This window comes from Castor canadensis, chromosome X, assembly GCF_047511655.1.
Source record: "Castor canadensis chromosome X, mCasCan1.hap1v2, whole genome shotgun sequence".
NCBI classification, from domain to species: Eukaryota; Metazoa; Chordata; class Mammalia; order Rodentia; family Castoridae; genus Castor; species Castor canadensis.
Genome location: NC_133405.1, coordinates 82,754,405 through 82,781,048, shown reverse-complemented (window position 1 = coordinate 82,781,048; position 26,644 = coordinate 82,754,405). Strand labels below are relative to the sequence as shown.

Genomic DNA, 26,644 nt, shown 5'->3' with positions numbered 1-26,644 from the left:
TGGACACATATTTTCAAAAATGTAGAAACAAGTGAAATTAAGAATATATTTAACCAGCGGAAGGTGGGGGGGGAGGGTAGGGGGATAGTTCCCAAGACCCTATCTCGAAAAAAGAAAACAATCACAAAAAAAGGCTGGTGGAATGGCTCAAGTGGTAGAGTCCTTGCCTAGCAAGCATGAAGCCCTAACTTCAAACTGCCAAAAACAGAATACATTTAGCCCAATATATCAAAAATACTCTCATTCCAATATGTACTCAAATAAAGTATTGAGATATTTTACATTTTTGTAATGTCTTCAACATCTGATGTGTAGTTTACAATTGCAGCACATCTGAATTTAAAATAGCCACATTCAAGTGCTTGGTGGCCACCTATTAAACAGCGCAGTTCTGCAGGATTGGGATGCTTTCCAAACGGATCACTTTTTTTTCTATTCATGTGATGTAGCTTCAAAGTACTCAGGCTAGGCCAGAGGGATGCAAAGAGGAATCAGATTCACTGTGGTAGGTAGATAGATTTGTGAATCACTATTATACAGTGCGGTGGGTGCCATGACAGTAATGCACAGAAGAACCCCCGACTTGGCCAGCGGTGGGGCGCAAGGGTCAGGGAGGGGGAAGTGTCAAGGAAGGTTGCAGAGGATGTAACATTTCACCTGGGAACTAGGTGGCACGAAAGGAAGCCGGCTGTGGGGAGATCAGAGTTGCAAGTTACCAAATCATCTGGATCAGAGAAGAGAGACCCTACAGGGTGCCGGCCCAAAGGGCGCAGGGGTGTGTGGGGGAGGACATGGTGACGTGAAGGGGAACAGTGCAGGCGAGGATTGGTTGGGAGGAAACGGAGCTCCATCTGGTAGGTGACGGAAGCCGGAGGGGGGCGCCACTGCCACTTCACCTGCGAGCAGCCAGACCTGCGAACCTGGAGAGCTACGTGGCACCTGGAGCTCCTGGCGACCCTGACTCTACTCAGGGAACGTCCGTCGAGGTAAGGCGCGCGTCCCGGTTCCTGAAGCGCGTTCGCGTTCCCCGTCGCACGCGCTAGCTCACTGATCAGCCGCGCCTCCCCTGGGTCTCAAAGCCATCGGAACTTCCCAGGGTCCGCCGTGGGGGTGGGGGATCGTAAACAGCACCTAGGGTTTTGCTTGTGTGTGTGTGTGTGTGCTTTTAACAGGTGCCTTCGACTTATCATGGGCTGCCTGGTAAAATGAGTCCATGGAAACGGTTGCCAGGGCCGGCAAATTGCTGTTTCCCGAAGTCCTTTTTAACGCCTTGGTAACAGGCAGCCAGCCAATGTGGTACCGCTTCCGGTGTCGTTTGCAATCGCGGGATTCTTCTTTTACCATGTTTGCCTTTGACCCCGGAAGTGAGGTCTTCCGGGTTCCTCCCTCCCAAGATGGCAGCATCTGAGGACGAGTTACTGTTGCCGCGGCTCCCGGAGCTGTTCGAAAGCAGCAAGCGACTTCTGGACGAAGTGGAAGGAGCGACTGAGCCCTCCGGTTCTCGGATAATTCAGGATAAGGTGCTCAAAGGACTGGACCTCCTTGAGAAGGCTGCTGAAATGTTATCGCAACTTGATTTATTCAGGTATGGGGAGAGGTTAATGACGGCGGTGAACCAATGTGATAATGGTTAGTGGTGGGGCCGTTGCGCATGGGTGGAAAGGAACTTTAGGACTAAGACCCTTTGGTTCCTACTTCTCACTGCGATCGTGTATACATTGTTTTCGTAGTCCTCCTCCCGACATGGTTCCTATCCCAACACTGCTCCCTAGTGTTGGTTGGGTGCATAGGCATTGGGTGTGAGCGCCTAGCCACTGTCATTGAAACTAGCTGCTAGCTTTTGCACAACTCCCTCCCTGGCAGCCCTCTCTTCCCCAGGAAGCAAAGGCCATAGTTGGAGTGCTCAGCCAGGCTTCACAGCCTCCTCTTTGCTCTTTCCAGCCGAAACGAAGATTTGGAAGAGATTGCTTCCACCGACCTGAAGTATCTGATGGTGTCCGCGTTTCAAGGAGTCCTCACCATGAAACAAGTCAACCCCAGCAAGCGGCTAGATCATTTGTTGCTGGCTCGAGAACACTTTATAAACTACTTAACTCAGTGCCATTGCTATCATGTGGCAGAGTTTCAGCTGCCCAAAACCAAGAACAACTCAGCAGAAAATCACATTGCCAATTCCTCGATGGCCTATCCTAACCTCGTTGCTATGGCATCTCAAAGACAGGCTAAAATAGAGAGGTGGGTCAATAGCTGTGATTTGAAGGCTGCAGTGCTGTTGGAGGGGGGTGCATGTGTTTTGTGTGTGTGTATAGGACAGAATGGTGTATGTCACTCTCTTGGTTCTTATGGAGCATAGGCCCTGTTTAGAGCAAACTTTGCTGAGCTTTTGAAGAAGCCTCTGCCTTTGTTGAGATCATACCTAACTAACCTTCAGATGCACTACTACCTTAGGGTTGCCACCAGCAGCAATGTAGTTTAACAAAGTGTCTTGTCTCTCAGCCTTTTCCATCTCACAACTTAATGGTATTCATATTGGGTAAATATCTTTAAAGGGCAGAAAATCTCAGCACTGTGGTACATTTATGTTCTGTTTATTGAGCAGTTCTCTTCTAACAGAGCAGTGGATCCGATGTTTAACATCCTAAATGGGTGACAGTTGTGGCACTACTTCACCATGTATGTAACCTTGAAAAAGTTGCTTACTCTTAGTTTTAAAAAAGCACTCAATGGGTGTCTAGGAACTATGCTAGGCTAGACCCTGGGAATACAAACTATATGGGTGCTTATGTAAGTATAAATGGATCTAGCTTTGGAGGAACATATGCCTTGGTGAGGAAAATGAGCATAGTAGCTGAATATCAATATAAAGCCATAGCATAGAGAGATGTACAAGGTCCCATGAGAGCAAACCAGAGGGAGCAAGAGAGAGAAGAAGGCTCCCTGGAAGTCCTGTACTGAGTTGTTGAAGGATGAGTAGGACTGTTACCCAGAGGAACAAGAGAGTTGGGCATTAGCCAACAGAGGTAATAGCATTAATAAAACCCAGGGTTTTTTGTTTTGTTTTTTTTTAAAAAAACATTGCTGCTGTGGGGATGTTTGGGAGGGGAACAGCATCCATAAGCCATTAAGTGATACTAGAACACAATGGGGGTGGTGAAGAGGGGGAAGGAATGATGCTGAAGAATGTTGTAGGGTCCAGATCAAGGCAAGCTTGGGATACGAGAAAGGTCGCTGAGAAGTTGGGAACGTGTTTGAATCCCAGATCTGTCATTTCCTTACTCTGTGATTTAGGGCAAGTTACTTAACTTCCCCAGCTGTAAAATTGAGATAATAGTAGGTCCTTCCTCATGGAGTAGTTTATGAGGATTAAAAGAGAAATACATATAAAGTACTTAGCACAGTGTCTGACAGTAAGCACTAAGAGTCAGCTGTAGTTACATATTTGTGGCTAAGAGTATGGATTGCAAAGTCATAGACCTGAGTTTGGGTCCCAGCTTTATTCATAAGCCCCTGAACTTTTGATAAGTTATTTAACCTGTCTGAGCCTCAGGTTTCCTCCTATGTGAAATTAAGTGGTACCTAGCATACTATCTGACTCATAGTATTTTATAAACATTTTAGGTAGGCTGTGCCAAAGAGCATAATTTGGTTGATGATCACTGGGATCTACTAGAGAATTTTATTTCTCTTCGAAGAGTAGCATGGCCATATTTGCATTTTAACTAATGCAGTAGACCCACTTGGGTCACAGAAGTGGTCACATTAGGGCAATAGCAGAGGGATAGAGGGGGTAATATATGTTTATGAGAGTTGAATCCATGGAAAATCTGGTGACCAATTGGTGGGATAGAAGAAGCAGCAAATATTTCTGTGTTTCTGATTCAGGTGTATGGTTGTAGAATTCATTGAAATGGGGAATGGAGGAAGAAAAGCAGATCAGTAAATAGGGGGGAGTGCAAATTTAGTATTGAGACACGTTGAGTGTAGGGTACCTAAAAGACATACAGTGTCTGGTAGCATGAAGCTCAGAGGCGAGGATTGGCCTACAGACCTGAAAATTGGTTGATTTATTCAATAAATATACATTGAGCCCTACTTGTGCCAGAAACTGTTCTAGATGTTAGAAAACTAACCATAGTTAATGCCATCTTGAAACTTTTATTCTGGTGAAGACAGACAAACTAGTAAATAATGATGTAAGTTCAGGTGATAAGGGCTTTAAGAACACTAAAGTATGGTTGGGAATAGTGAGTGACAGTGAGTGAGTTTTGAGGATATGGTATAGACTAGTACAGAGCAGAATTCAGTATCCTATCTTTTCTAAGAGATTGGAGCCAGTCTTTTGCCATAAAAACAGGCAATTTAAATAGAGAATCTTATATACAAATAATTATAATAAGAAAAGACTGTAAATCCATAGCAATACAGTGTTGTGGAGAAAGATGAGGGAGTGCTACATCTGGTTGGAGGAATGACAAAAATGTTTCAGACTGTAATGGCATGTAAGATAAATCTTAAAGAATGGTAACAGTGAAATTACAGATTTTCCTGAATGTAAAAGTAATAATTCTCATTGTAGAAAGTTTGCAAAACAAGAATAATTTAAAAATCAAAAATAAGCTTTAATTGTAGTACTCATAGATGTCATTGTTAACTTTCTAATATATTTTCTTTCAGATACATAGTTATTTTAGCTAATAAATTTGGAATAATTCTGTAAATATAGCTTCTTATTCTGTTTTTTTTCTAACTTAATATTGTAAGCATTTCCTCGTGTCTTTTGAAACCATATTTAATGGTTTGTAATATTCCATCCTATAGTTGTACCATAATCATTTAAACTAATCTGTTATTCTCAAGTATTTAGACTTTTTTTGTGATTCTCAGTAATGCTATGAACAAACATCTTTAACTGCTTTTGTCACTGTTTCCTTGGGATAGATTTCTAGAAGGACCAGTGACTGGGTCAAAGTGTTTGACTATTTTAAGGCTCTTGATGCCTGGTAATAATGTAGCATTCCACATTAACAAAGTCTCAGAGTATATCCCATTGCATTAGTCCTGCATAGTAACACGTAGAAGATTCAACTGAAAAAAAAAAAAACAGAAATAGGTATCTCATTGTTTTGGTTTGCATTTCTTTGGCTTGCAAGCTTGATCTTTGAACATTTTTAAGTGTTTGACAGATGCAATATCAACACTATGTTTATGCCAGTGGCTTGCACATTCATATCACTAGCCCAGTCCCCCCGACCTTCAGATCTATATGTCCAGCATCTTTTGTGGGTGTTTCACAGACATTTCAAACTTGGTGTGCCTTAACATTGAATCCTTGGCTTTTATTTTTTGGCGCAGTGCTAGGGATTGAACCCAGACTCTGCACAGACCTAGGCAAGTGCTCTACCACTGAGCTACACCCCCCAGCCCAAACCCTTGGCTATTAACCCCCATATGTTATCCCCGTGCCCAAGTCTTCACCAGCTCAGTAAGTACACTGCCATTCACTGGGATATGTAAGCAAGAATCCTAGGAGTCAGCTTTAACTCCTCTTTTCCTGAATTTCCCCATCTAGTCCATCAGGAAGGCTGTCAATATAGTTGTAAAGATATCTTCTATCCTATTGCTTTCTGTCTCCACTAGCATACCTCAGTCAAGGCCACCAGTACCTCTCACCTGAGATCACCAAACTACTGACTATAAGGAAAGGTTATCTGCATGATCTGGTGCCTGTCTCTTCAATTTCATGTCATTCTCCCCTTGTTCATTAGACTCCAGCCATAGTGGCCATCTTTTAGTTCCTTGAACCCACTCAGCTCCTTCTTTCTGTAGAATCTTTGTATGTCCTGTTTCCTTTGCATGGAATGTGCTTCATATGGCTAATTCTTTATCTTTTAGGTCACAGTTTAAATGTCACTCTTTTCCAGACCAGTCTAAGAAGTTACCATCTGTTATTCTCTCTCTTTGCCCCTTTTGTTTCCTTCATGGCATGTATCTCACGTGCAGTTACTTCATGTGTCTGTCTTTGTGGGTTCTCTCTCCCCCCACCCCACTAAAATGTATGTGCCATGAGGGCAGAAGCCATTTCTCTTTCGTTCACCATGGTGTTCTTAGCACAGGACCTGGCATGTAGAAGGTACTCAAGCAACATTTATAGTTAACAAATGGGTGAGACAACATGAGCAAAAGCCCAAAGACAGGTAGGTTGAGGTATGTACAGGGATTAGATAACAGTCTGGTTTGGCAGAAGCTAGGAGTAGTATGGGTGGAGGTCTATATAAGAAAGTGTTGTGTATAGAAATTGAAAGGGAAGAGAGACAAGCAGAAAGACAGGTTAACAGTATCCAACAAGGATGAAATGTTAAAAATGAAGCTAGAGTATCAGATAACTACTTTTGCAAGAAGCATTTATATGATTAGAAAACAAATTATTTAGGTCTGGATGATGTAATTCAGTGATAGAGCACTTGGCATGAGGTCCTGGGTTTAATCCCTAGCACTATAAACAAACAAGAAACCAAAATTTTGCTGGTGGGATGGCTCAAGTGATAGAGCACCTGCTTAGCAAGCGTGAGGCCCTGAGTTCAAACCCCAGTACCACCAAAAAAAAAATTATTCATGTCCTTATTTACTTTCTGTAAGTCCTTTCCGCTGTGGCTTTAGATACTGAAACCACCCTAAATAAAATACCTAAGAGATATGTCTTTTCTCTCTAAAACCTGTTTCTTCCTGTATGTTCTCTGATTCCCATCTTTGAGGAGTGAGTATGGGTTTGATTGATTAACAGCACCTCCATTCTTTTGACAGAAATGAAGAAGTGGAAGCTGAGTAAGGAATGAGTCTAGCTTGGGATTTACTGCATTTCAGCCCTAAAGTGACAGCTGGATAGCCATTTCCACAAAAAATTGGAACTGTGCAACTAAAACTTAAACTAGCATTTCATAGCTGGTGCAAAAATTTAGTAGCCTTCTGCCTTGGTGAATATGGATGAGTTTGCCCAGGAAAAAAAACATGGAGAAAGGAAAACTATGGGTTAAACCTTAGGGCAAATCAAGGGAGAAAGAAGAGGAAGGAAAGAACAGTCAGAGGAAAGAGAAGGATTTGCATAAGCCTGGGGAAGAAAGAGCATGTTCTGTACTCTGAAGCCTTTCTCTGCCTATGCCCCTGATACTGTAGCACTTAGTTCCTATTACTTAGCACAACCTGCTAGTCTCTAGATTTGAAATTCTTCAGGTCAGAGACCTTGACCAATGGTACTTAATATTCTAATGGTGTCATCTGTCATATCTCTTGGCACCCAACCTAGTAATTGGATCATAGTAAGAACTTGGCAGTATCTTTGGGAGACAGGGCAGTAATCAGAAAGATGGAAGCAGTATAGTGTAGTAGAGAAAATTTCTTTGGAATCAGACCTGGGTGACAAGTTTCTACCACTTAACACGTGGAGCATCACATCATTTAGCCCCTCCTAGCCCCATGGTTTTCTCATCAGATACCAGAATTCATATTGCTGCTTATAAAGCATTTTTCACGGATCTTTTTCTATTTGATCCTCTAACAGCCCCCATTATAAAGATATGGAAATGGGCTCTGAGAGTTGATTTCCCCAAAATTACATAGCTAGTAGATGATCAGGCTAGGATTTAAACGCAGGTTCTCAGTTTCCCAGTTCTAGTGCTGTTCCCTCTATAACATAGAAAAATGTGGTCTTTAGAAAATGAGGTGAGGGAAGACACTTCTAAGATAGGGGAAAGGCAGCAGTAGAGTGAAAATTTATAGCTGCTAATAACAAATGACAGCTCCTTAAAGATGAGTGAAGGAGGAAGGGAGAAGCTGCAGAGATTTAAAGGTAGAGAGGGAAATTAAATGCCACATTGGCTGGCCATCTGGCAAGAATGATGCTGGCATGGAGTCTCCACAAAAGATGCCCAAAAGATAGCCAAGTTTGATAATAGGCATTTTTAGTTGACCCATTTGACACAAATTTGTAATTCCCTAGCTCTCTTCAGCTGCTTGGAAACAGAACAAGGGAATGCCCTTCTTATAATGGTCAGAGGTGTGCGATTCTAGGTTGATAAAGAAGTGTTTCCATGTAGTGGTACACCATGGAGGAATTTAGAACAGTGATGAAGTCTGGGACAGTGGTTTTCAGTCTGTTCCTTGGAGCCCTAAGATTTTACCAGTGTCTGAGTAATGGTGAGAGCCCTCATCTGGTTTTACCAAGGCACATTTTATCTGTTTATTACTTATTATGGTCCCTCATAAACTCTGGTTTGAAGACAGGGTTCTTTTGCCAAGGCAAGAGGTTTATTAAAATACACTGGCATAAAAGAACAGGTATTAAGGAGCTAGAAGTGTGAAAGGTGAAAAAGAGCCAGGTCATAAAAGCAAGGAGTTAGAAAAAAAAAATGGAACAAAGAGAATGGAAAAAGGAGCAAAATTATCTTATTCAGAGGGCCACTAAACTAACCCAGACTTTACCCTTGATGGTATACATTCCAAGGCCTTGAGGAAAGAGGATTGAGGTAGCAGTGGGACTAGTTAAGCATTCTCAAGTAATATCCCTAGGGGCATTCATGAACTAGGAGCTGACTTTTTTTTTTTATAATAAAATACGTCTCCAGAATAGTGGTTCTTGACTTGTCATGGGTCATGGACCTCTCTGATAATTGCGGGGGTCCGGGGGAGGGGGAAGAAAAAGGAAAATGGTTACATATACAGTTCTATATAAGATTTCAAGGAGTTCAAGGACCAGCCCCCTTGCTTGATCTCATTCTGTGGACTAAGACCCTTGGATTTAGGTGAACACCTGCAGAGGAGTTTCTGAGCCAGGAGGTCTGGAATGGGGTTCCAAACAGATATTTAACGATACTTCCCTTAGAAATCTTAGCACTATTTCCTTGACTCCTTTCTTTGCCGCTAGCCTCACATCCAGTAGGTCAGCAAATCTAGTCTGTTTTGTATTTTAAACAGATGTGCTACATTTCACCACCTCCAGTGTTACCTCCATATCTCAAGTTACTGTCTCTCACCTGGATTGTGGCAGCGTCCTCTTGCTTTCCCTGTTTCTACCCTTCTCTCACATCCCCTACTCCCCACAACAGCCAGAGTGGCCTATATTTAAGTCACTCTGTTCTGTTCATGTCATGTATTCAAAAGCCTTCAGTGGCTTTCCATCTCACTCAAAATACCAACGTATAGAACCTGCAAGATTCTATACATTGGGGCCCTGGCTATCTCTCTGACCTGATTTCCTCTCATTTGTCCTCATTCCAGCCACACTGGCCTTGTTATTTCACCAACATGTCAGGCCAGAAACTCTCTTTTCTCAGAGCCTTTGTATTTGCTTTCTCCAAACACTCTTGCGTCAATATCAATATGGCTTGTTTCCTTATTTTCTTGAGGCCTTTGGTCAGATGTCACCTCTTCTGAGAGGTCTGTCATGACCACCTGTTAAATAATAGCACTCCTACTTCACGCACCATCACTATCCACTTGACCTTGCTTTTTACTGCTTCAGAGCACTTACCACCACCTGATTCATCATCTATTTCTTTTTGTCTATCTTCTCCCACTAGAATGAAAGCAAAGACTTTCTTTTGTAAACTGCAATCTGCAGCACTAAAAGAGCCTGTCACACAATAGATACTTCAGATATATTTGTCAGATAAATGATAGATGACATACTAGAATACATCCTGAAAAAGGCAGCCAAGGTGGTTAAGAGTCTTAAAATCAGATAAGGTTAAGTTAAACGAGCTGGGAATGTTTTGCTCAGAGGAAAAGAGATAACCATTTTTTTTTAGGAATTCCTGCATTAATGACAGGTAAATGACCCCAAAATTGTATGATTCTTTGAAGGTGTACCTCTCAGATGGAAGCTTTGTGGGTAGCGCTGTGTGATACTGAGCACCCAACCCAGTAAGAGTTGATATGATCAAATAACTACAGGGTACTCTCATCCCCCAAAAATTGACAGGACTTGTCAATACCGGGTTACATCTATATTTTTCTAGCTTCGAATGTTATATCTCAGCTCCTGTTGGGCATTGTAGTCTGAGGGAACTGCCTGATGGCAAGCTCTGGATTAGACTATGTGCACTTGCCAAGGTGGAAATCCCCATACTCACCACCTGAACATTTGCAAAGGTAAAATCTTACTGTGGCCTTTTTTTGCTCTTTAAAGTTCATGGGTACTACTTTTCTGTGGAACAGATACAAGCAGAAGAAGGAGGTGGAGCATAGGTTGTCTGCACTGAAATCTGCTGTGGAAAGTGGTCAAGCAGATGATGAGCGTGTTCGTGAATATTACCTCCTTCACCTTCGGAGGTGGATCGGAATCAGCTTAGAAGAGATTGAGAGCATTGACCAGGAAATAAAGATCCTGAGAGAAAAAGACTCTTCAAGAGAGGTAAGCCTGGCCATTGTCCATATGGCTCCAAAAGCTGCCATCGGAGATTTGAATATTCAAGCCGGTGCCAGTGGCTCACACGTGTAATCCTAGCTACTCAGGAGGCAGAGATCAGGAGGATCACGGTTTAAAGCCAGCCTAGGCAAATAGTTCAGGAGACTCTCAAAAAAAAAAAAAAACCCATCGCAAAAAAGGGCTGATGGAGTGGCTCAAGGTGTAAGCCCTGAGTTCAAACTCCAGTACCACAAAAAAAAAAAATTCAAATATTCTGCAGGAGAGTGATCAAATTAAAATCCTTGTAAGTCTCCATAAAGTCATTGTTCTCATTAGGATGAGTGGAGAAAGTTCACTAGGGTGGCTTTCTCTTTAGCTTATTGCAGCATTTCCCCCATGCTTTCTAATCTGTAACACACTTCTGGTTGTGATTTTGTGATATATCCTGGAAGACAGAGACTTCTCTGAAGTTAAAATTGGTTTTGGCTATGGGAAGTTGCGGGTGCTAGGCTTAGGGAAGGAGGGAGGCCTTTAAAATTGGCTTGATTACAATAAAGGGAAAGGAGTGGGATGAGAATGGATGAGAAAAATGGAACTGGAGAGGGGAGAGAGAAAACAGTAAAACAAGGCCAAGGAAACAAAAGACCAGGGAATGTGTTTAGGTTGGGGGAGGAATTAGAATTTAACTTTACACAGCAGTACACTCTCATACCTTTCGATCACCTGTGTGGGAGGCCCCACAGCAGGGTCATCTCCATGCACAGAATGCCTCGAATACTGGAAAAGAAAGCCTGATAGAACACAGCTTTGGCTGTCTTTGAAGATCATAACCCTGTTTTAGAGCTTTTTCAAAAGAATAAGCTTTGCTGCCACTTGCTGTTTGATACAGGCTATGACATGAATCAAGTTGAATATATCAGCTGGTCACAGGCATTTATTTAAGTCCTCAGAGAAACCGTCTTTTAATTCGATTTGTACTAATTAGCCCAGAAGCTCTTACCTAAGGATAACATCAACATAGTTCTTCATGTTAAAAGGATCAAAGAATGAAAGGTTAGATTCTAAGGCTATAAGGCTCCTTGAACATATCTAGATGAGTGGTTTTCCAGCATTTTGAGGCTAGGCCCTTCTGGGTCCTGCCCTATCCACCTCACCCCCACTCCCACCCCTACCCCCACCCTCCTGGTACTGGGATTTGAGGTAAGGCCTTGTGCTTGCTAGGCGGGCGCTTTACTACTTGAGCCACATCCCCAGCCAAGTTTAATTTATTTTACCTATCCCTTCTTTAGGGTGTGTGTGTATGTGTGGTACTGGGGCTTAAACTCAGGGCCTACACCTTGAGCCACTCCACTAGCCCTTTTTTTGTGATAGGTATTTTCAAGATAGGGTCTCACAAACTATTTGCCCAGGCTGGCTTCGAACCAAGATCCTCCTGATCTTTGCCACTATGATTACAGGTGTGAGCCACCAGCACCTGGCTCTTTGGTGGTTTTTAAAAATGATCTCTAACATGGTATTGAGCTGGGCTGTAGAAGTATTGGAGCTAGAACCAAGTGAGTACCTTTTCTTTAACCATACTTTTGTTTGTTTGTTATTTGCTAGGAATGGATTTGAATTCAGGGCTTTGTGCTTGCAAAACAGCACTTGAGCCACACCTCCAGTCCACTTCAGCCATACTTTGTTTCAGCATGCCCCTAGAAAGTCATGGTTCCTTAACATTTCTGTATGCCTTTATATGAAAACCACTAGCATGCCCTTCTCCTGGTATCTAGGACTATCCATTGCTAAAACACTCTCTGGGTTCTTGACAATAGCATAATTACATTGGAAAGGATTTTAGAATAAGGGTCTTAATAATTCCACTTTTCATCCAAAGGCCAGGCTGAAGAAAAGGGCTTCAAATTCAGCTGAAGAAATCCATGGATCATGGAAGTGGGGAGTAGAATCTCATTTTTTGAAGGGGCTACTTTAAAGCCAAGTAATTTTTTCCTGTGGTAAAAAGATTCCTGAAGCACTTTCTTTCTCTCTTTTTAGCAAGGTATCACTAGACTCCTCAAGAAAACTATGTCTTAAAGACTGATAAATAGAAAGAGAATGAATTTTTAATCCAGAGATTTTCTAGCACCAGAAGACTCGAGAGCCTGTGTGGCAGGGTGGGTAAAATGGCAAATGAACCTCTGAAATTACATTCTTTTTTTTTTAAGGCATCAACTTCTCACCCATCTCTTCATGAGAAGCCACCAATGAAACCCTTCATACTCACTCGGAACAAGGCCCAAGCCAAGTAAGTATTACTAGAAAAGTGGTTTGCCTTTGCAGCCCCTGTTTTTATGGTTCCATGGCATTGCATAGGTAGCACAGAATGGGCATTTTTACAAAGACATGACTTCACTTATGAAGGCTGTCCTTCCATCAAAGGGGTTTAGTTCTCCTGATGCTTTATCGATGTCTCTCCTTCTCAGACATTTCCTTCACATTAAGCTTAAAAACAAAGAAACAAATAAAATAGGAAGAGAAAGAAAGAATCTAATGAAGAATTGAATACTTTAAAACTTTTCTCCCTGATGGTCACTCTTCTTTCTCCAGCTTCAGTTCTCAAAATGACGTACTTATTTATGATTTAATTTTGAGTACATAGGGTGTCCAGAGAGTCTGCTCTGTACCTTTCAGAGCCACCAACTATGAATGCCCACACAACATTGTCACCACTGCTTTGGGGGGCACTGGCTTTGGTATTGCGTTTAAACATGATCCTGGGCTATTTATCTTCTCATGAAAGTCTTGACTTTATGCTCCTTCCTAGATGTCTGCTTTTATTCATCTTCACAGAATTTGCACAACTCTGCAGAAGTGGGTAGGGAATGAGCTGAAACATACAGGCCTCAGCATAAAAGTGAAGAAGTCTGTGACTATTTTTTGTTTCGTTTTCTAAATGCAATGTGATTTTTCCAGAGTATTTGGAGCTGGTTATCCAAGTCTGGCAACTATGACAGTGAGTGACTGGTATGAGCAGCATCGGAAATACGGAGCATTACCTGATCAGGGAATTGCCAAGCCATTGTCAGGTATGAGAGGAAAATAGTTGTACTAATTGTTTCTTACTCTTTTGTGATAAAATTCTTCCTTTTGGGGGGCGGGGGCAGTACTAGGGTTTAAACTTGGCTTTGCGCTTGCTACACAATTAAATTCTGACCAAATATTATTGCCCTTTAGGAACAGAAGTAGTCTGGGCAAAGATTCTAAGTAACAGATTCTAGGCATGACTGGGAGTGTGGCTCAAGTGGTAGAGTGCCTGCCTAGCAAGCATGAGGCCCTAAGTTCAAACCCCAGTTCCACAAAATAAAAACAGAAAAAGAAGAAAGATTCTAGGCCAAAAAAATTTCTAGGCAACATTATTTTTTATCATTAAAATAAATAGCAGATGATATTGGGAGAAAGGGGATAGTAGCAACATAGTTTTTGAATCCGAATATGACATAAAAACAGCAGCCAGGTAACAAAACCAAAAATCCACGGACAGCAGTTCCACTTCTCGTAATTGTAGAGATTGTAACAGGTCAAGTCTTCATACAGATAACAATTACAAAGTGAACAATATATATCTACCTACCCAAAAGCACTAGAGAGCGACCAAAAGCAGGCATTTAGGATAGATTTGTATTGGAATTCTTAAGATCAGGTACTTTGACTTACTGTATTCTTGGTGCCTGACTCGGTTAATTGGATGATAGTAGATACTCAGATGTGTCATTGGAAGGGAAAGATGGAGAGGGTGGACATCAGAAAGAGGAAAGAAATATGGTATAACAGAAAAAGCATGAATAGGCTGGGGTGATCAGTCTACCTCCTGCCACTTAACAGATGGAACATCATCTAGCCCCAGCCTCTCTGAGCCTCAGTTTTCTTATCTCATTTGACTCTCTTAATAACCCCATGAAGGTGACATTCTTATTCTCCTTTTAAGGTGAGGATGTAGTCTCTGAAAATGGACTTACCATACTATAGTTAGTCGGTAGCCTGGCTGGGATTTAAATTCAAGCCCTTCAGATTCCCAGTTCCAGTGCTGTTTTCAATTGCACAGAAAAGAGAAGAGAGGATATTTGGAAAGGTGTCCTTTTTTTGTTTGTTTAATAGCTTTTTACATGAGGGCTGGCTGTAGTTTCTGTGATTCGGAATAGCTAAAACTTGGATAGAAACTGACAATCTTACTGGTTGAGGGATGAGAGAACTGACTTCAGGGTGACCATAGCAACTGAAAAGTGAAGGAGAATATCCCAGAAAGTAGGAACTACCCGGGAGGAGCCCTATTTCTATATATAAACCTTGCTAAAATCTGGCTGACTCCTAAGCTCTTTGTGTACCAAATGGAGTCCAGGTACCCTAAGTAAGGCTAAAATTACTGAATGGAGAATCCAACTGTGTCTCAATACAAAGGAGATAGCATTTGGCTTTTTGCCTCTAGACAATTTAATCACTTTTTAAAATGAGAAATCAGTACTCTTTAGAGGAAAGAAACAATTCACAAATCTCCACAATACAAATGCTCCTCGACTAAGGACAGGGTTACATCCCAGTAAACCATCATAAATTTAAAACATCCTAAGTCAAAAGTTCACTTAATACAACTAACCTGCCAAGCATCACAGCTTAGCAACACAGCACACTGTAGAGGATGGGTTGTTTACCCTCATGATTGTGTGGCTGTCATTAGACACCATTAAGAGAATCATACTATATATTGCTAGCCTGGATGAAGATTGAAATTTAAAATTCAAAATACAATTTTTACTAAATGTGTATGTATCACTTTTCACTTTTTTTTTTTTCAAAAAGTCGTAAGTCAAACTATCATAAGTCAGGGACCACCTATATACTATTCTTAATGTCTAGAATTCAGTCCTAAGCTAGTACACATGGAAGAAAATCCAGGAAAATGTGACTCATATTCCAGAGGATAAGTAATCACTCAAAGTAACTCAGATGCTGGAATTAGCAGACAAGGACTATAAAATAACTATTGTTTCTATGCTCAAGAACCAAGAAGAGAATATGCTTATAATAAAAGATAAGAAATCTCCAGAGAGAAATAGAAACTATATACAAAATACAATATCTTAAATTTAAAAATTATTGATTGAACTTAATAGCAGCTTGGCAATGACAGAGAAAGTGTCAGTTAACTTGAAGATCAATAAAAATTAGCTCCTCAGGAAAGATTAGAAAAAATTAAATAGCACCTCGGTGACTTGTGGAACAATATAAAAAGATCTACTCTACATATAATTAGAATCCCAGGAGAGGAGAAAGAGGGAAAAGAGGGCAGAAAAAAATATTTGAGGAAATAAATAGTGGCTGAAAATTACCCCATATCTATGAAACACATTTACAGATTCTGAAATCTCGGCACTGGGGACATAGCTCGGTGGTATTGGGCTTGCCTGGCATGCATAAGGCCCTGCATTCCATCCTCAACACTGCAAAAAAAAGAAAGAAAGAAATCTTAGTGAGCCCCAGGCAGGTTAAATGCAAAGAAAACTACACATAGGCACATTGTGGTCAAACTGCTGAAAACTGAAGAAAGAGAAAATTTTGCAGGCAGACAGAGATAAACTATACATTCTCTGTAAGAGAACAGTGATATGAACTGTTGACTTAGAAACAGTGGGAATCAGAAATAGTGGGGCACCTTTAATGTGCTGAGGCGTGGGAAACTGTCAACCCATGATTTTATATCCAGTGAAAATATCCATAAAAATGAAGGTGAAATTAGGACACTAAAACTGAAATAATTCTTCACCAGAAAACTGACATTAGAAAAATGCCAAAGGAAGTTGTTTAGGCTAATGGGACTAATACCAGATAGAAACTTGGATATTCAAGCAGAAGTGAAAAACAGTAGAAATGGGAATTATACAGCACTATCTCTCCCTACACACACCTGATTTTTAAAAACTATGAGTTTTTTACAGTGGGGTTTCTAATGTAATAGATACATTACATATGGCCGCTATAACAAAAAGGAAATAGAACTATTTGTGAGATTCTTTGGTTTTATATGAAGTAGTACATGCTAACTATTGCTGTATAACAAATTACTCTAAGACTTAGCAGTTTAAAGTAATAAGCATTTGGGCCAGGGGCATGGCTTGTGGTAGAGTGCCTGCCTAGCAAGTGGAAAACCCTGACTTCAAACCCCAATACTACAAAAGTAAAATATTAATATGCATTTATTGTGTCACATAGTTGTTTTTTTAAGTTCTGGGGATTGATGTATGCTAGATAAGTAGTCTACCACTGAGGTACATCCCCACCCTTTGGGTTTTTGAGACAGAGTCTCACTATGTAGCCCAGGCTGACCTTGAACTCTTGATCCTCCTGCTTCCACCTCCTGAGTGCTGGGATTACAGGCATGTACCACCACACCCAGCACCCACATAGTTCCTAAGGGTGAAGATTCCAGTAACAACTGGGTGGTTCTGGCTAAGGGTCTCTCATAAGGTTGTTCTCAGCTGGAACTGCAGTCTTCTGGAAGCTTGACTGGGGCTGGAGGATCTGCTGCTAAGCTCATTGATATGGCTGATGGCATGAGGCCTCTCCATGTGGGTTTCTCAAAAGTTGCCCACAGAGTTGAGAGTTTAATAGCAAGTTTAGAAGAAGCTGCCCAAAAGAAAAAGTGGTTCTGGAAAAAGATTGAGGGGGAGGAAGGAGGTGTAGCCTCTGGAGTGACAGTGCTGACAAGAAGGCTCAGGGTCCCAGAGGTGGTGGCAATGCAGTAAAGTTAAAGTCTGGAATAAGACTCAATGAAGTAACCATACAATATAGTGAAGATAAAACCAGGCAAGGATGTAACTTGGGTTGGATGACCAGAGGGTCCATGGTGGGACCATTTCAAGAAGCAGCGTTTGCCTCGCCTGTAAGCAGCATGGATAAGCCTGTGTTTACAGACCTGCCAGTTAAAACCAAGTTTGGGTATCATATTATTATGGTCGAAGGGAGAAAATAAAATCAAGTTTTTTTTTTTTATAATTGCCCATAACGGAATAGCTTCCTTTCCTCAGAATGAATGGTCTGAGAGTATGAACCAATATCAAAAGTCTCAGTATCTTTTATAACTTAATGTTAGAAGTGACATTCTATGACTTCTGCCATATTCTATTGGTCACGTAGACCAACCCTAACATGGTGTGGGAGTGGACTGCATAAAAGTATGAATACTAGAAGGCTAGGGTTATTGAGCACCATCTTTGAGGCTGCCTACCATGTGATGTAATATTAACTACAGGTAGAGTAGGAAGCTGGAGATGAATTTTGTATTTCTTAGAGCAACCACTTAAAAAATAATAATGCATCAGGCCAGGCACCAGTGGCTGATGCCTGTAATCCTAGCTACTCAGGAGGCAGAGGTCAGGAAGATCATGGTTCAAAGCCAGCCCTGGCAAATAGTTCATGAGACCCTATCTTGAAAAATAACCTACACAAAAAGGGTTGACAGAGTGACTCAAGTGGTAGAGCTCCTGCCTAGCAAGCGCGAGGCCCTGAGTTCAAACATCAGTACTGCCAAAAAACAAAAAACTGCATCAGAAGAATAAGACAAGCAATAGACTGAGAAAAAATATTTGTTAAAGACATCTAACAAGAGACTATTATCCACAATATGCAAAGAATTCCTAAAAGCTGATAAATACAAGAACGGATAAATAAATTTTGGTTTATTCACATAATGGGCTACTTACTATGTAGCAACAGGCTTAAACTAACTTTAGCTATAAATAACAAATCTAGCTGAATCTTACAAACCTAATCATGAATGAAAAAGCCAGATTTCATATGTACTGTATGATTCCATTCCTGTAAAGTTCAAAACACAGGTGAAACTTGTACTTGCCCATTAAAAGCCAGTGTGGTATTTGCCCTTACTGGGGAGTTGTGGATAGAATTGGACTTGGCAGCTTCTGAGGAGTTCATAGTATTTTGTATCTTAATGTGGATACTGATTACATGGATGTGCTCAGTATGCGAGGATTCATTGAGCTCCACTTACATTTCTGTACTTTTCTGCATGTATTTATGCTTCAATAAAAAACACAAAGACATGAATAATATTTACATTGAAAATATGTAAGTTTATCCCCACAAACCATAAAATAAAAACATCTGAGGGCAAATCACCCATAGCCGTGGTATCAACAGGGTATTGGCACATAGGTAGGAGAAAGCAGGACTTGACTGGCTGAAAGATCTGACAACAGGAGAATTCTAAAATAGTGTATCCACTAAAAGCTGGCAAGTCCAATTTCAGAACAGTGCTTGAAACTGGAAGGGGTTTTGTCCTTTAATAAAAGTCAAGGGAGTAAGTATCAGAGACCCGTGGTTAGGTCTGAAGAGAACAGAGCACTCTTGTCCTCAGTGAACTCTTGAAATTAATCTATCAGGTGTCCTGGAACAAGGTCCCACACTGCAGAGAAGTGCTGAGAGTAGAATGGAAATTAAGCAGGGCAGGAACAAGGGAGAAGGAAGAAAGAGCAGGGTAGGTAAGAGTAGGGGGGAAAGCCAGAACCAGGAACTTGAGCAAAAGCAAATCGCCCTGTTTTCTTTCACCTGTGTAAAAACAGAAATGGAGCCTCAGGGAAGTTAGAAAAGCCACCCTGGACGACACGTTTTCTAAAAGTTCTGGAAGCTTATTTCACATAAATACAAACAACAGATTGTGGTAATGGTTGCACATCTCTGAAAATACTAAAAAAAACCTAAACTATACACTTTAAGTGGATGAGTTTTATAATATGTAAAGTATATCTCAAAGTTGTAAAAAAATTATCAAGGTCACATTCCACACAAAATTATTTAAAGGGGACAAATAGTTCATGGGGACCCTATCTTGAAAATACCCAAAACACGAAGAAAGGGCTGGAGGAGTGGCTTAAGTGGTAGAGCACCTGACTAGCAAGCATAACACACTATGTATATATAATAATTAGGGTTAAAGGAACACAAAGCCAGCTGAAAGCATCTCATTGGCCAAATCTGCAAGAATTTGAGCAGGAAAATAACCATATTGGATTATAATACAAGTAATAAAATAAATACACATGAGTCCATACTGATAGAAACAAGTGATTGCAAAAATAAGTAAGTGAGGGAGAAGAGACAAATGTCTCCTACAAAAATTGCACAGGAAACACTCAGGTGATGAAGATCCTGAAATTGTTCAACTTCAGAGGATGGTAGAGAACCCATTTACTTCCTCAGGAAGTGACAAATGAAAGGATCAAGTCCTTATCTTTCCTGTTGGGTAACTAAATAATAATAGATGAGGGGAAGCCTCACTTTCTACAGATACTATGATTAGTAAAAACAAAATGTTAAAATTGGGAGTATCGCCTTTTTGAACCCACCAATAAATGAAGGGTCTGGGCATTGAGCATCAACAGCTGCCAAGACCACTGTGTTAGCTTTCTGTCACTGGGACAAAATTTACCTGAGATAATGAGCTTAAAAGGAAGATTTGCTTTGGTTCATGGTTTCATAGGTTTCAGTTCATGGTCACTTTGCCCCATTGCCTTGGGCCTGTCAGGGAGCATCATGGTGGAGAGGGTATGATGGAGCAAAGCCGCTCACCTCATGGCAACCAGGAAGCAGAGGGAAAGGGGCCAGTGTTCCACTGCCCTCTCAAGGGCCTGCCCCCAATGACCTGAAGCTCTCACTAGGTTCTATATCCTAAAGGTTCCACCACCTCCCAGTAGCACCACAGGCTGGCCACCAAGCCTTCAGCACCTGAGCCCTTGGGGGACAGATAAGATCCAAACCATAGCAGTTACAAGATATGAGATACAGGTATTATGTGCCCCCTGATAAGGAACACAGCACCAACTGTAATTATCTCAAAGGCATCAGACTGAGTCAGTATGGGACCTGGGAAGGGAGGAGGGGGGGCGGTCAAGAAAGGGTAGTCTAGAGGGTGGATGTAACCCATTAATTGTTATGGTTAATATGAGTTAAATTTTATGATTAAAAAACTTAGAAGACTGATTCAGGAGGATCACAAGTTCAAGGACAGCCTGGACTACATAGTGAGACCCTGTCTCCAAAGCAAAAATAAAGACAGACAAAAAGCCTGAGTCAAGTCAGGTGCAATGGGTCACGCCTATAATACCAGCTACTCAGTAGATAGAGATCTGAAAGATTGAGGTTTGAGGCTAGCCTGGGCAAAAAGTTAGTAGGACCCTCATCTCAGCCAGTAAGATAGCCATGGTGTGCACCTGTCATCCCAGCCATATGGGAGGTGTGAATAGGAGGATCATAGTCCAGCCTGGCCTGGGCAAAAATGCAAGACCCTCTTTGAAAAATAAAAAACAAAGGACTGGGAGCATGGCTTAAGTGGCGGTACACCTGCCTAGCAAGCACAAGGCCCTAAGTTCAAACCCCTCAGTACAGAAAAACAAAACAAAACTGGGTCAAATCAAGCCTCTGCATCCAGTGCCAATCTTTAGGAAATGTAGAGCATGCTAGTCTGCATCATGAGGGTACAATCATCAGGGTGTCAAATCTAGGCCTTGGAAAATGCAGCAGGTCAAGTGGCCCAGCTTCTTTAACAGGTAATGTGAAAGGAAAGAGAAGATAGAAGGGGAACCTGAAAATTAAAAAAGACATCAAAATATTTGAAGGAGGCACTACTAATATCAAAAACACTGTGCTAAATGAAAGACTTCAGATACAAATAACCACAGTCTGTTTATATGAAATGTCCAGAATAGGCAAATCTATAGTGCCAGAAAGTCCCTTAGTGGTTCCAGGCTTGGGGGAAGGGAAAGAATGAGAATTAACTGTGAATGGGTACCAGGCAACTTTTGAGGATGATAGAATTTTTTCTGGGGGGGGGCAGTACTGGAGTTTGAACTCAGGGTATTATGCTTGCTAGGCAGGCAGTCTACCACTTGAGTCACTCCGCCAGCCCTTTCTTGTGATGTTTCTTTCAAGATAGAGTCTCTCAAATGATTTTCCCAGGCTGGCCTCGAACCCTGATCCTCCTGACCTCTGCCTCCTGAGTATCTAGAATTACAGCTGTGAGCCACTGACGCTTGGAGATAGAATTTTTTAATTGGATGTGGTGATGGTTGCACAACCCTGTAGTACAAATTGTCAAGTAAAAAAGTGAATGTAGTACAAATGGACAACTATGGAACTATGGTATCTAGGGGTGCACACTTAGATAATAAAGCTGTCATAAAGAAACTAAGAAGGTACTATGGTGAAAAATGTGCAGTGACACTGCATTGCTGGGGGAGGGCTTGTATGATGCGCATGGAGAAACTTTTGGGAAGGCTACAGAAGATCTATTTCTTGATCTAAGTGGAGGCTGTAAGACCTCACACAAAACTTGTTTTTTATATGTATATATTATAAATTTGTGTGACTTGTAGTGTCTTTTATTTTAAAAGAAGAAAAGAACCTGAGACTCCTTAGCTGTTAAAAGAGATAAGATTCCCACAAATTTCATTTTCATCAGAGTAATGTGAACATTCTTCAGAGCAAACTCAGGGTAGCTGGGAAAGCTCTGCGTTACCCCATAAGAAAACATTAATGCAGAGAGATTGAGCAGTGATTAATTGCTTTTGTGTATACACTGCATAGTAAGTGCCATTTGGACCTCAGAACCTGTTCCAAACACATACAAGACAACACATAGGCCAGGTGCCCGTGGCTCGCACCTGTAATCCTAGTTACTCAGGAGGCAGAGGTCAGGGGGATCGCAGTTCGAAGCAAATAGTTCAAGAGACCCTATCTCAAAATTACCCAACACGGGGTGGGGGCAGGGGGCAGAAATGAACCAAGCCTTGTATGCACATATGAATTTAAAAAAAAAGCTGTTTTAACAAAAGAAAAAAGAAAACATAATGATTTAGGCTTTTTGGCATTGCCTTATGTGGTGTTTCCTCCTTATTGCAATAATCCAAGAAGTTAGAGATTCAACTCTCCACAATGAGAAGACTGGAGCCACATGACCTCAGGTGGTCCAAACTGATGAATAAAGTCATGAAAAGTTAAAAAAAAAAAAATTACCCAACACAAGGGCTGGGTGAGTAGCTCAAGTGGTAAAGTGCCTGCCTCACAAACATGAGGCTCTGAGTTCAAACCCCAGTACTGCCAAAAAACACCCAAAAAATGAGCATTCTTTTTGGTGGGTCCAAGGGCCCTATGATTTTTATTTTTTAAAACACGCAACAAAAATAGCATAGGTATAATAAAGGAAATGAATGGAGGAAGAAAAGTCACCTCCCTGACAATTCACAGATCATAAATATCTTTTACTTTGGTAGTTTTGGATTGCTGGAGTATTTATTGTTATTGGGAGTGGTAATTTTGTTTTGGGTGCAGGAGTTGTTGGCCATTTTTGCAGGAATTCTTTTCCAAAGTAGAACGCATTGTGGTGGGGGGCACCTTTTTTGCTTTTGGCTTCTCTGGAAAGCACTCAGAGCATCCTTTCATGCTATTCTTATTTAGCACATAATACATTAAGTTATAGACATACTCACCCCATGTCTGGGTGCCCAGAGCAGACAGCACCTGTGGTTGTGTTCAGAGCAGAGCTGAAGTCTGTGGCATTGCTAATAAGCAACATCCCCTCATCTTCTCACCGCCCCCCTCATTTTCCCACTTTAGTAGAGCTCAGAAGCGCAGCTCAGCAACAGGAAGATCAAGAAGAAAAGGAGGAAGAGGACAACGAGAAAACACTCCACAGAATGCGGGAGTGGGATGACTGGAAGGACACCCATCCTAGGGGCTATGGCAACCGACAGAACATGGGTTAATCTTCCCTTCACACCACAGAACAACAGGATAACACGTGCTCAGCTTCCCTGCCAAGGAGAGATGAACCAACCGGCGGTCTTCCCTCCCTAGCTCCTGCTTCAGCAGTGTGCAATGAAGGCAAAGATGCTGAATGTTGCTTTGCGTTCAGTAACATGTCAAACAATTAATATGTATTTGTACCCTAGATCACAACTAGTGATCTTGTTTTGGCATTATTCTCATCATGGTGTATTCTGATTTCTTAAGTGGACATTTCTCAGTAGAAATGGCTCTTTATAATCAGTGGCTGTATGAATTCTCTTTAAACAATAATAAAGTACCTTCTATTATGTGAGCCTGTGCATACATGAGTGTCAGCTGCTGCTTTTGTGAGGAGCCAAGGGGTTTTAGCTGTGGGTCTCCGAGCTTATGGAAAGATCCCAGTCATCGTGTCTTGGTTCTGGACAGGGAATTACCCAGCATCCGAGCTGCCCAGACTTTCTCCTTCCTCCTGGGCATGGCAGAATGACCTAACACTACGGTGGGGGGTGGGGAGGCGATCCAAAAGCCAGGCCTCCCTGTCACACACATCACTGGTTCCAGGACTTAGAGCTGCAGCTGAAGGGAACCTAAAGGGTTGGAGTCTGTTCCCCAATCCTACCTGCCTTATCCTCCTTGCCTTGGCCAGGAGAAATGAGCACTCTGCTCTGGAAAAGATGCTCTGAGAGTTCCCCCTTTTACTCAGCTCTCCAATGGACCACCTTGCCTACGCTGTGCCGTATGTGACACAGTGGGAATTGGTTGCCCAGGGAATGTGCCATGCTTGTTTGGCTACTTAGTGAGGTGCCCACAATCCTGCTGGTAGCTGGGTGTGGAGGAGCGGGGCAGCACTGACAACACAGAGTATCGCCATTCTGGAGTAGGGAAGCCTGTCCTCAGCTCTCGGGTTGAAATCCTATAAAGGCAGCCATGTGTTGAAACAAATGATCCGAATAGAAAACATCCTTTTGTTCTGTGACTTTGGTACACTTGGGTTTCCTTTTAAGAGGACGATGACTCAACCCTCCTAATTCCAGCTCCTGTGGGCTAGCTGAGGAGAGGGCTGTGCAGAGACTCCATTCCCATTGCCACTTGTTTACAGGGTGGGAAGTAGAGGGTTGTCAGGTGATGAGGAGGAGGTGGTTTCGTGGGTGGTGACAGCAAGAAGATTGCCAATAATACATTCGTATACTGCTTAATAAGGGGCTCATCTCACCCTCACTCACAAACTTCTGAAAATGGTAGAGCAGATTAAACTCCCTACAGAGTTGCAAGCAAACTGTTTTCAGCTCTCCAGTTGTTGCCAGGCTGCCTCTAGAAACCCATCCTCAGTTCATGTCTAAAACCGACCAGCTCCATTTAAAGATTGAGCTTCCATAACCCGGTGTGGTGGTACACAAATGTAATCCCAGCACTATGCTATGCTATGATTTGGTCACTCTGAGAACTTCCCAGTACTGCTGCTTGACTTAAGTGTCTTAAAGCTGCTTCTGAGTGGGGGCACCTTGAAAATTCCACACTAAGGGGCTGGAGGAGTGGCTCAAGTGGTAGAGCACCTGCCTAGCAAGCATGAGATCCAGAGTTCAAACCCTAGTACAGCCAAAAAACAAAAAAGATCCACACTAAAACCACCATTTATGCTCCATTGGAACTCGAAAGATGACTTCTTAGCTGGTGATGACTGAAGATGTGCCAGCTCCCCCACCCCTGCCCCCTCAGCTGGTATAAAGCTGAAGCCAGAGGGAGGTGATGAGAAGCCCACTTCCTCCATTCTTCCCAGCTAGGAGTGCTGGCTCCCCACTGCCAACACACAAAAAAAAGCACCACCATCTCTCCTCCCACCACAGCCAGGCCTTCCAGGGTCCTAGAGCCAGATGAATGGGGAGGAGCTCAGAAGCCATGATGAGCTTTCAACAGTTAACCCGACTGCCTCCTAGTTTGCAAAATGCTTCTGGTGCTGCTCATTATGCATGTGTACATGTATGCATGCATGTCTGTACTTAGCCATATGCTGATTATGTCGTTCTCACAACCTGGCAGGCAAGATAACTCCTCATTTTCCCGAGGAGGGAACTGGCTCAGAGGTGAAGCCAGTGACTTGCTGTAACCACACAGCTAAGAAGTAGGGCATGTACCATTTTAGTCAAAACTTTTGCGCTCTGTGCCTCGGTGTGGTGTGCACACCCGCAATCCCAGAGTCTCGCTATGTAACCCAGGCTGGCCTCGAATTCACAGTCCTCCTGCCTCAACCTCTGGAGTACTGGGATTACAGCATGCACCACCATGCCCAGCATGAGACAGTATTTTTTTTAATGTTATTACACAGTGATTTGTTCTTTCCCCTGTTGTTCCTCTCAATACCCTTTTGAGTAAGACAGGGCAGGGGGCTGAATGAGCGAATTCAAACCCCAAAGCTTAGGGTTCTGAGTCAAAATGTCAGTTCTCAGTGATCTGTCATGCCCACTCTGGGTGACCCCCCAAGTATTCGCTTTTTTTTTGTGGTACTGGGATTTGAACTCAGGGCCTACACCCACCAGCTCTTTTTTCGGTGTGTGATGGGTATTTTCGAGGTAGGGTCTCACGGAACTATTTGCCCAGGCTGGTTTTGATCCGCCATCCTCCTGGTCTCTGCCTCCTGAGTAGCTAGGATTGCAGGCGTGAGCCACCAGCGCCCGACTAGAACAGTGTTTTTAATCTAGGAATCATGGTGGTCAGAGCTGGAAGAGGCAAGAGAAGGGAACTCGTGTGTGCTAGGTACTGACTTTCAGCAGGTGTTTTCACATGTTTATTTCATTTTTAGCCTATGACAATCTTATGAGGTAGGAGTGATTACTATTACTGTGCATGACAATTCATGTGATAGCTAGCACTCGAGTAACCTTTATTGCCCCTTTTTATACCAGGCACTGTGCTAAGCAGCAGATGTGGCTAACACTGTCCACTGTACAGATGAGGAAGCTAGAGTTCCTGTAATAGAAATGATCTAAGATCACATGACCAGGAAGCGGAGGAGCTGGGCTGGGAGTTGAGCTCACCTGGGTCTAAGTCCTGTCTATGAGTCCTCTCTTTTTAAAGTTTTTATTATCATATTATTGTTGAACTGGGGGTACATTGTGACATTTACAAAAGTGCATTACAAACTATCATAGTTGAATTCACCCCTCCCTCATTCTCCTTTCTCCCCTATCCCCTCATTCCTGGAATAGTTCCAGCAGGGCTCACTTTTCCATTTTCATACATGAGTACATTAGCATTTCCACCACTTTCACCCTCCTGCACCCTTTCCTTATATTTCCCCCCCCCCCGCCAACTGGTACCAACCCCCCAGACAGGACCGTTTTACCTTCTTGTTCTCCATTTTTAAAAAAAGGTGGTTTTGTTTGTTCGAGATAGCTACGCAGTGAGTTTCCTTGTGAC

General features: G+C 42.2%; 1 protein-coding gene and 1 pseudogene across 2 annotated transcripts; both read left to right on the top strand.

Moving 5' to 3' along the window:
* The first annotated feature begins 840 nt into the window (after window positions 1-840).
* Igbp1 (immunoglobulin binding protein 1) lies at window positions 841-23,543 on the top strand. Of its 2 annotated transcripts, none has more exons than XM_074064290.1 (7): window positions 841-986; window positions 1,173-1,585; window positions 1,942-2,235; window positions 10,210-10,405; window positions 12,604-12,683; window positions 13,352-13,464; window positions 23,063-23,543. In XM_074064290.1, the coding sequence occupies exons 2-7, from the start codon at window positions 1,395-1,397 to the stop codon at window positions 23,206-23,208; spliced, it is 1,020 nt and encodes a 339-aa protein (XP_073920391.1). In that variant the 5' UTR covers window positions 841-986; window positions 1,173-1,394; the 3' UTR covers window positions 23,209-23,543. The 2 variants fall into 2 exon arrangements, with proteins under 2 accessions (XP_073920391.1, XP_073920390.1); XM_074064289.1 differs by having other exon boundaries at window positions 842-986; window positions 23,060-23,543.
* Window positions 16,972-23,053, top strand: LOC141419794 (peptidyl-prolyl cis-trans isomerase NIMA-interacting 4 pseudogene; annotated as a pseudogene).
* Window positions 23,544-26,644: the final 3,101 nt, after the last annotated feature.

Excerpts from the sequence above, each read along its gene's own strand:
- Igbp1 (XM_074064289.1), top strand. The coding sequence starts at position 1,395 with ATGGCAGCATCTGAGGACGAGTTACTGTTGCCGCGGCTCCCGGAGCTG. Across the intron at positions 1,586-1,941 it reads TCGCAACTTGATTTATTCAG|CCGAAACGAAGATTTGGAAG; the intron begins GTATGGGGAGAG and ends TGCTCTTTCCAG. Across the intron at positions 2,236-10,209 it reads AGACAGGCTAAAATAGAGAG|ATACAAGCAGAAGAAGGAGG; the intron begins GTGGGTCAATAG and ends TCTGTGGAACAG.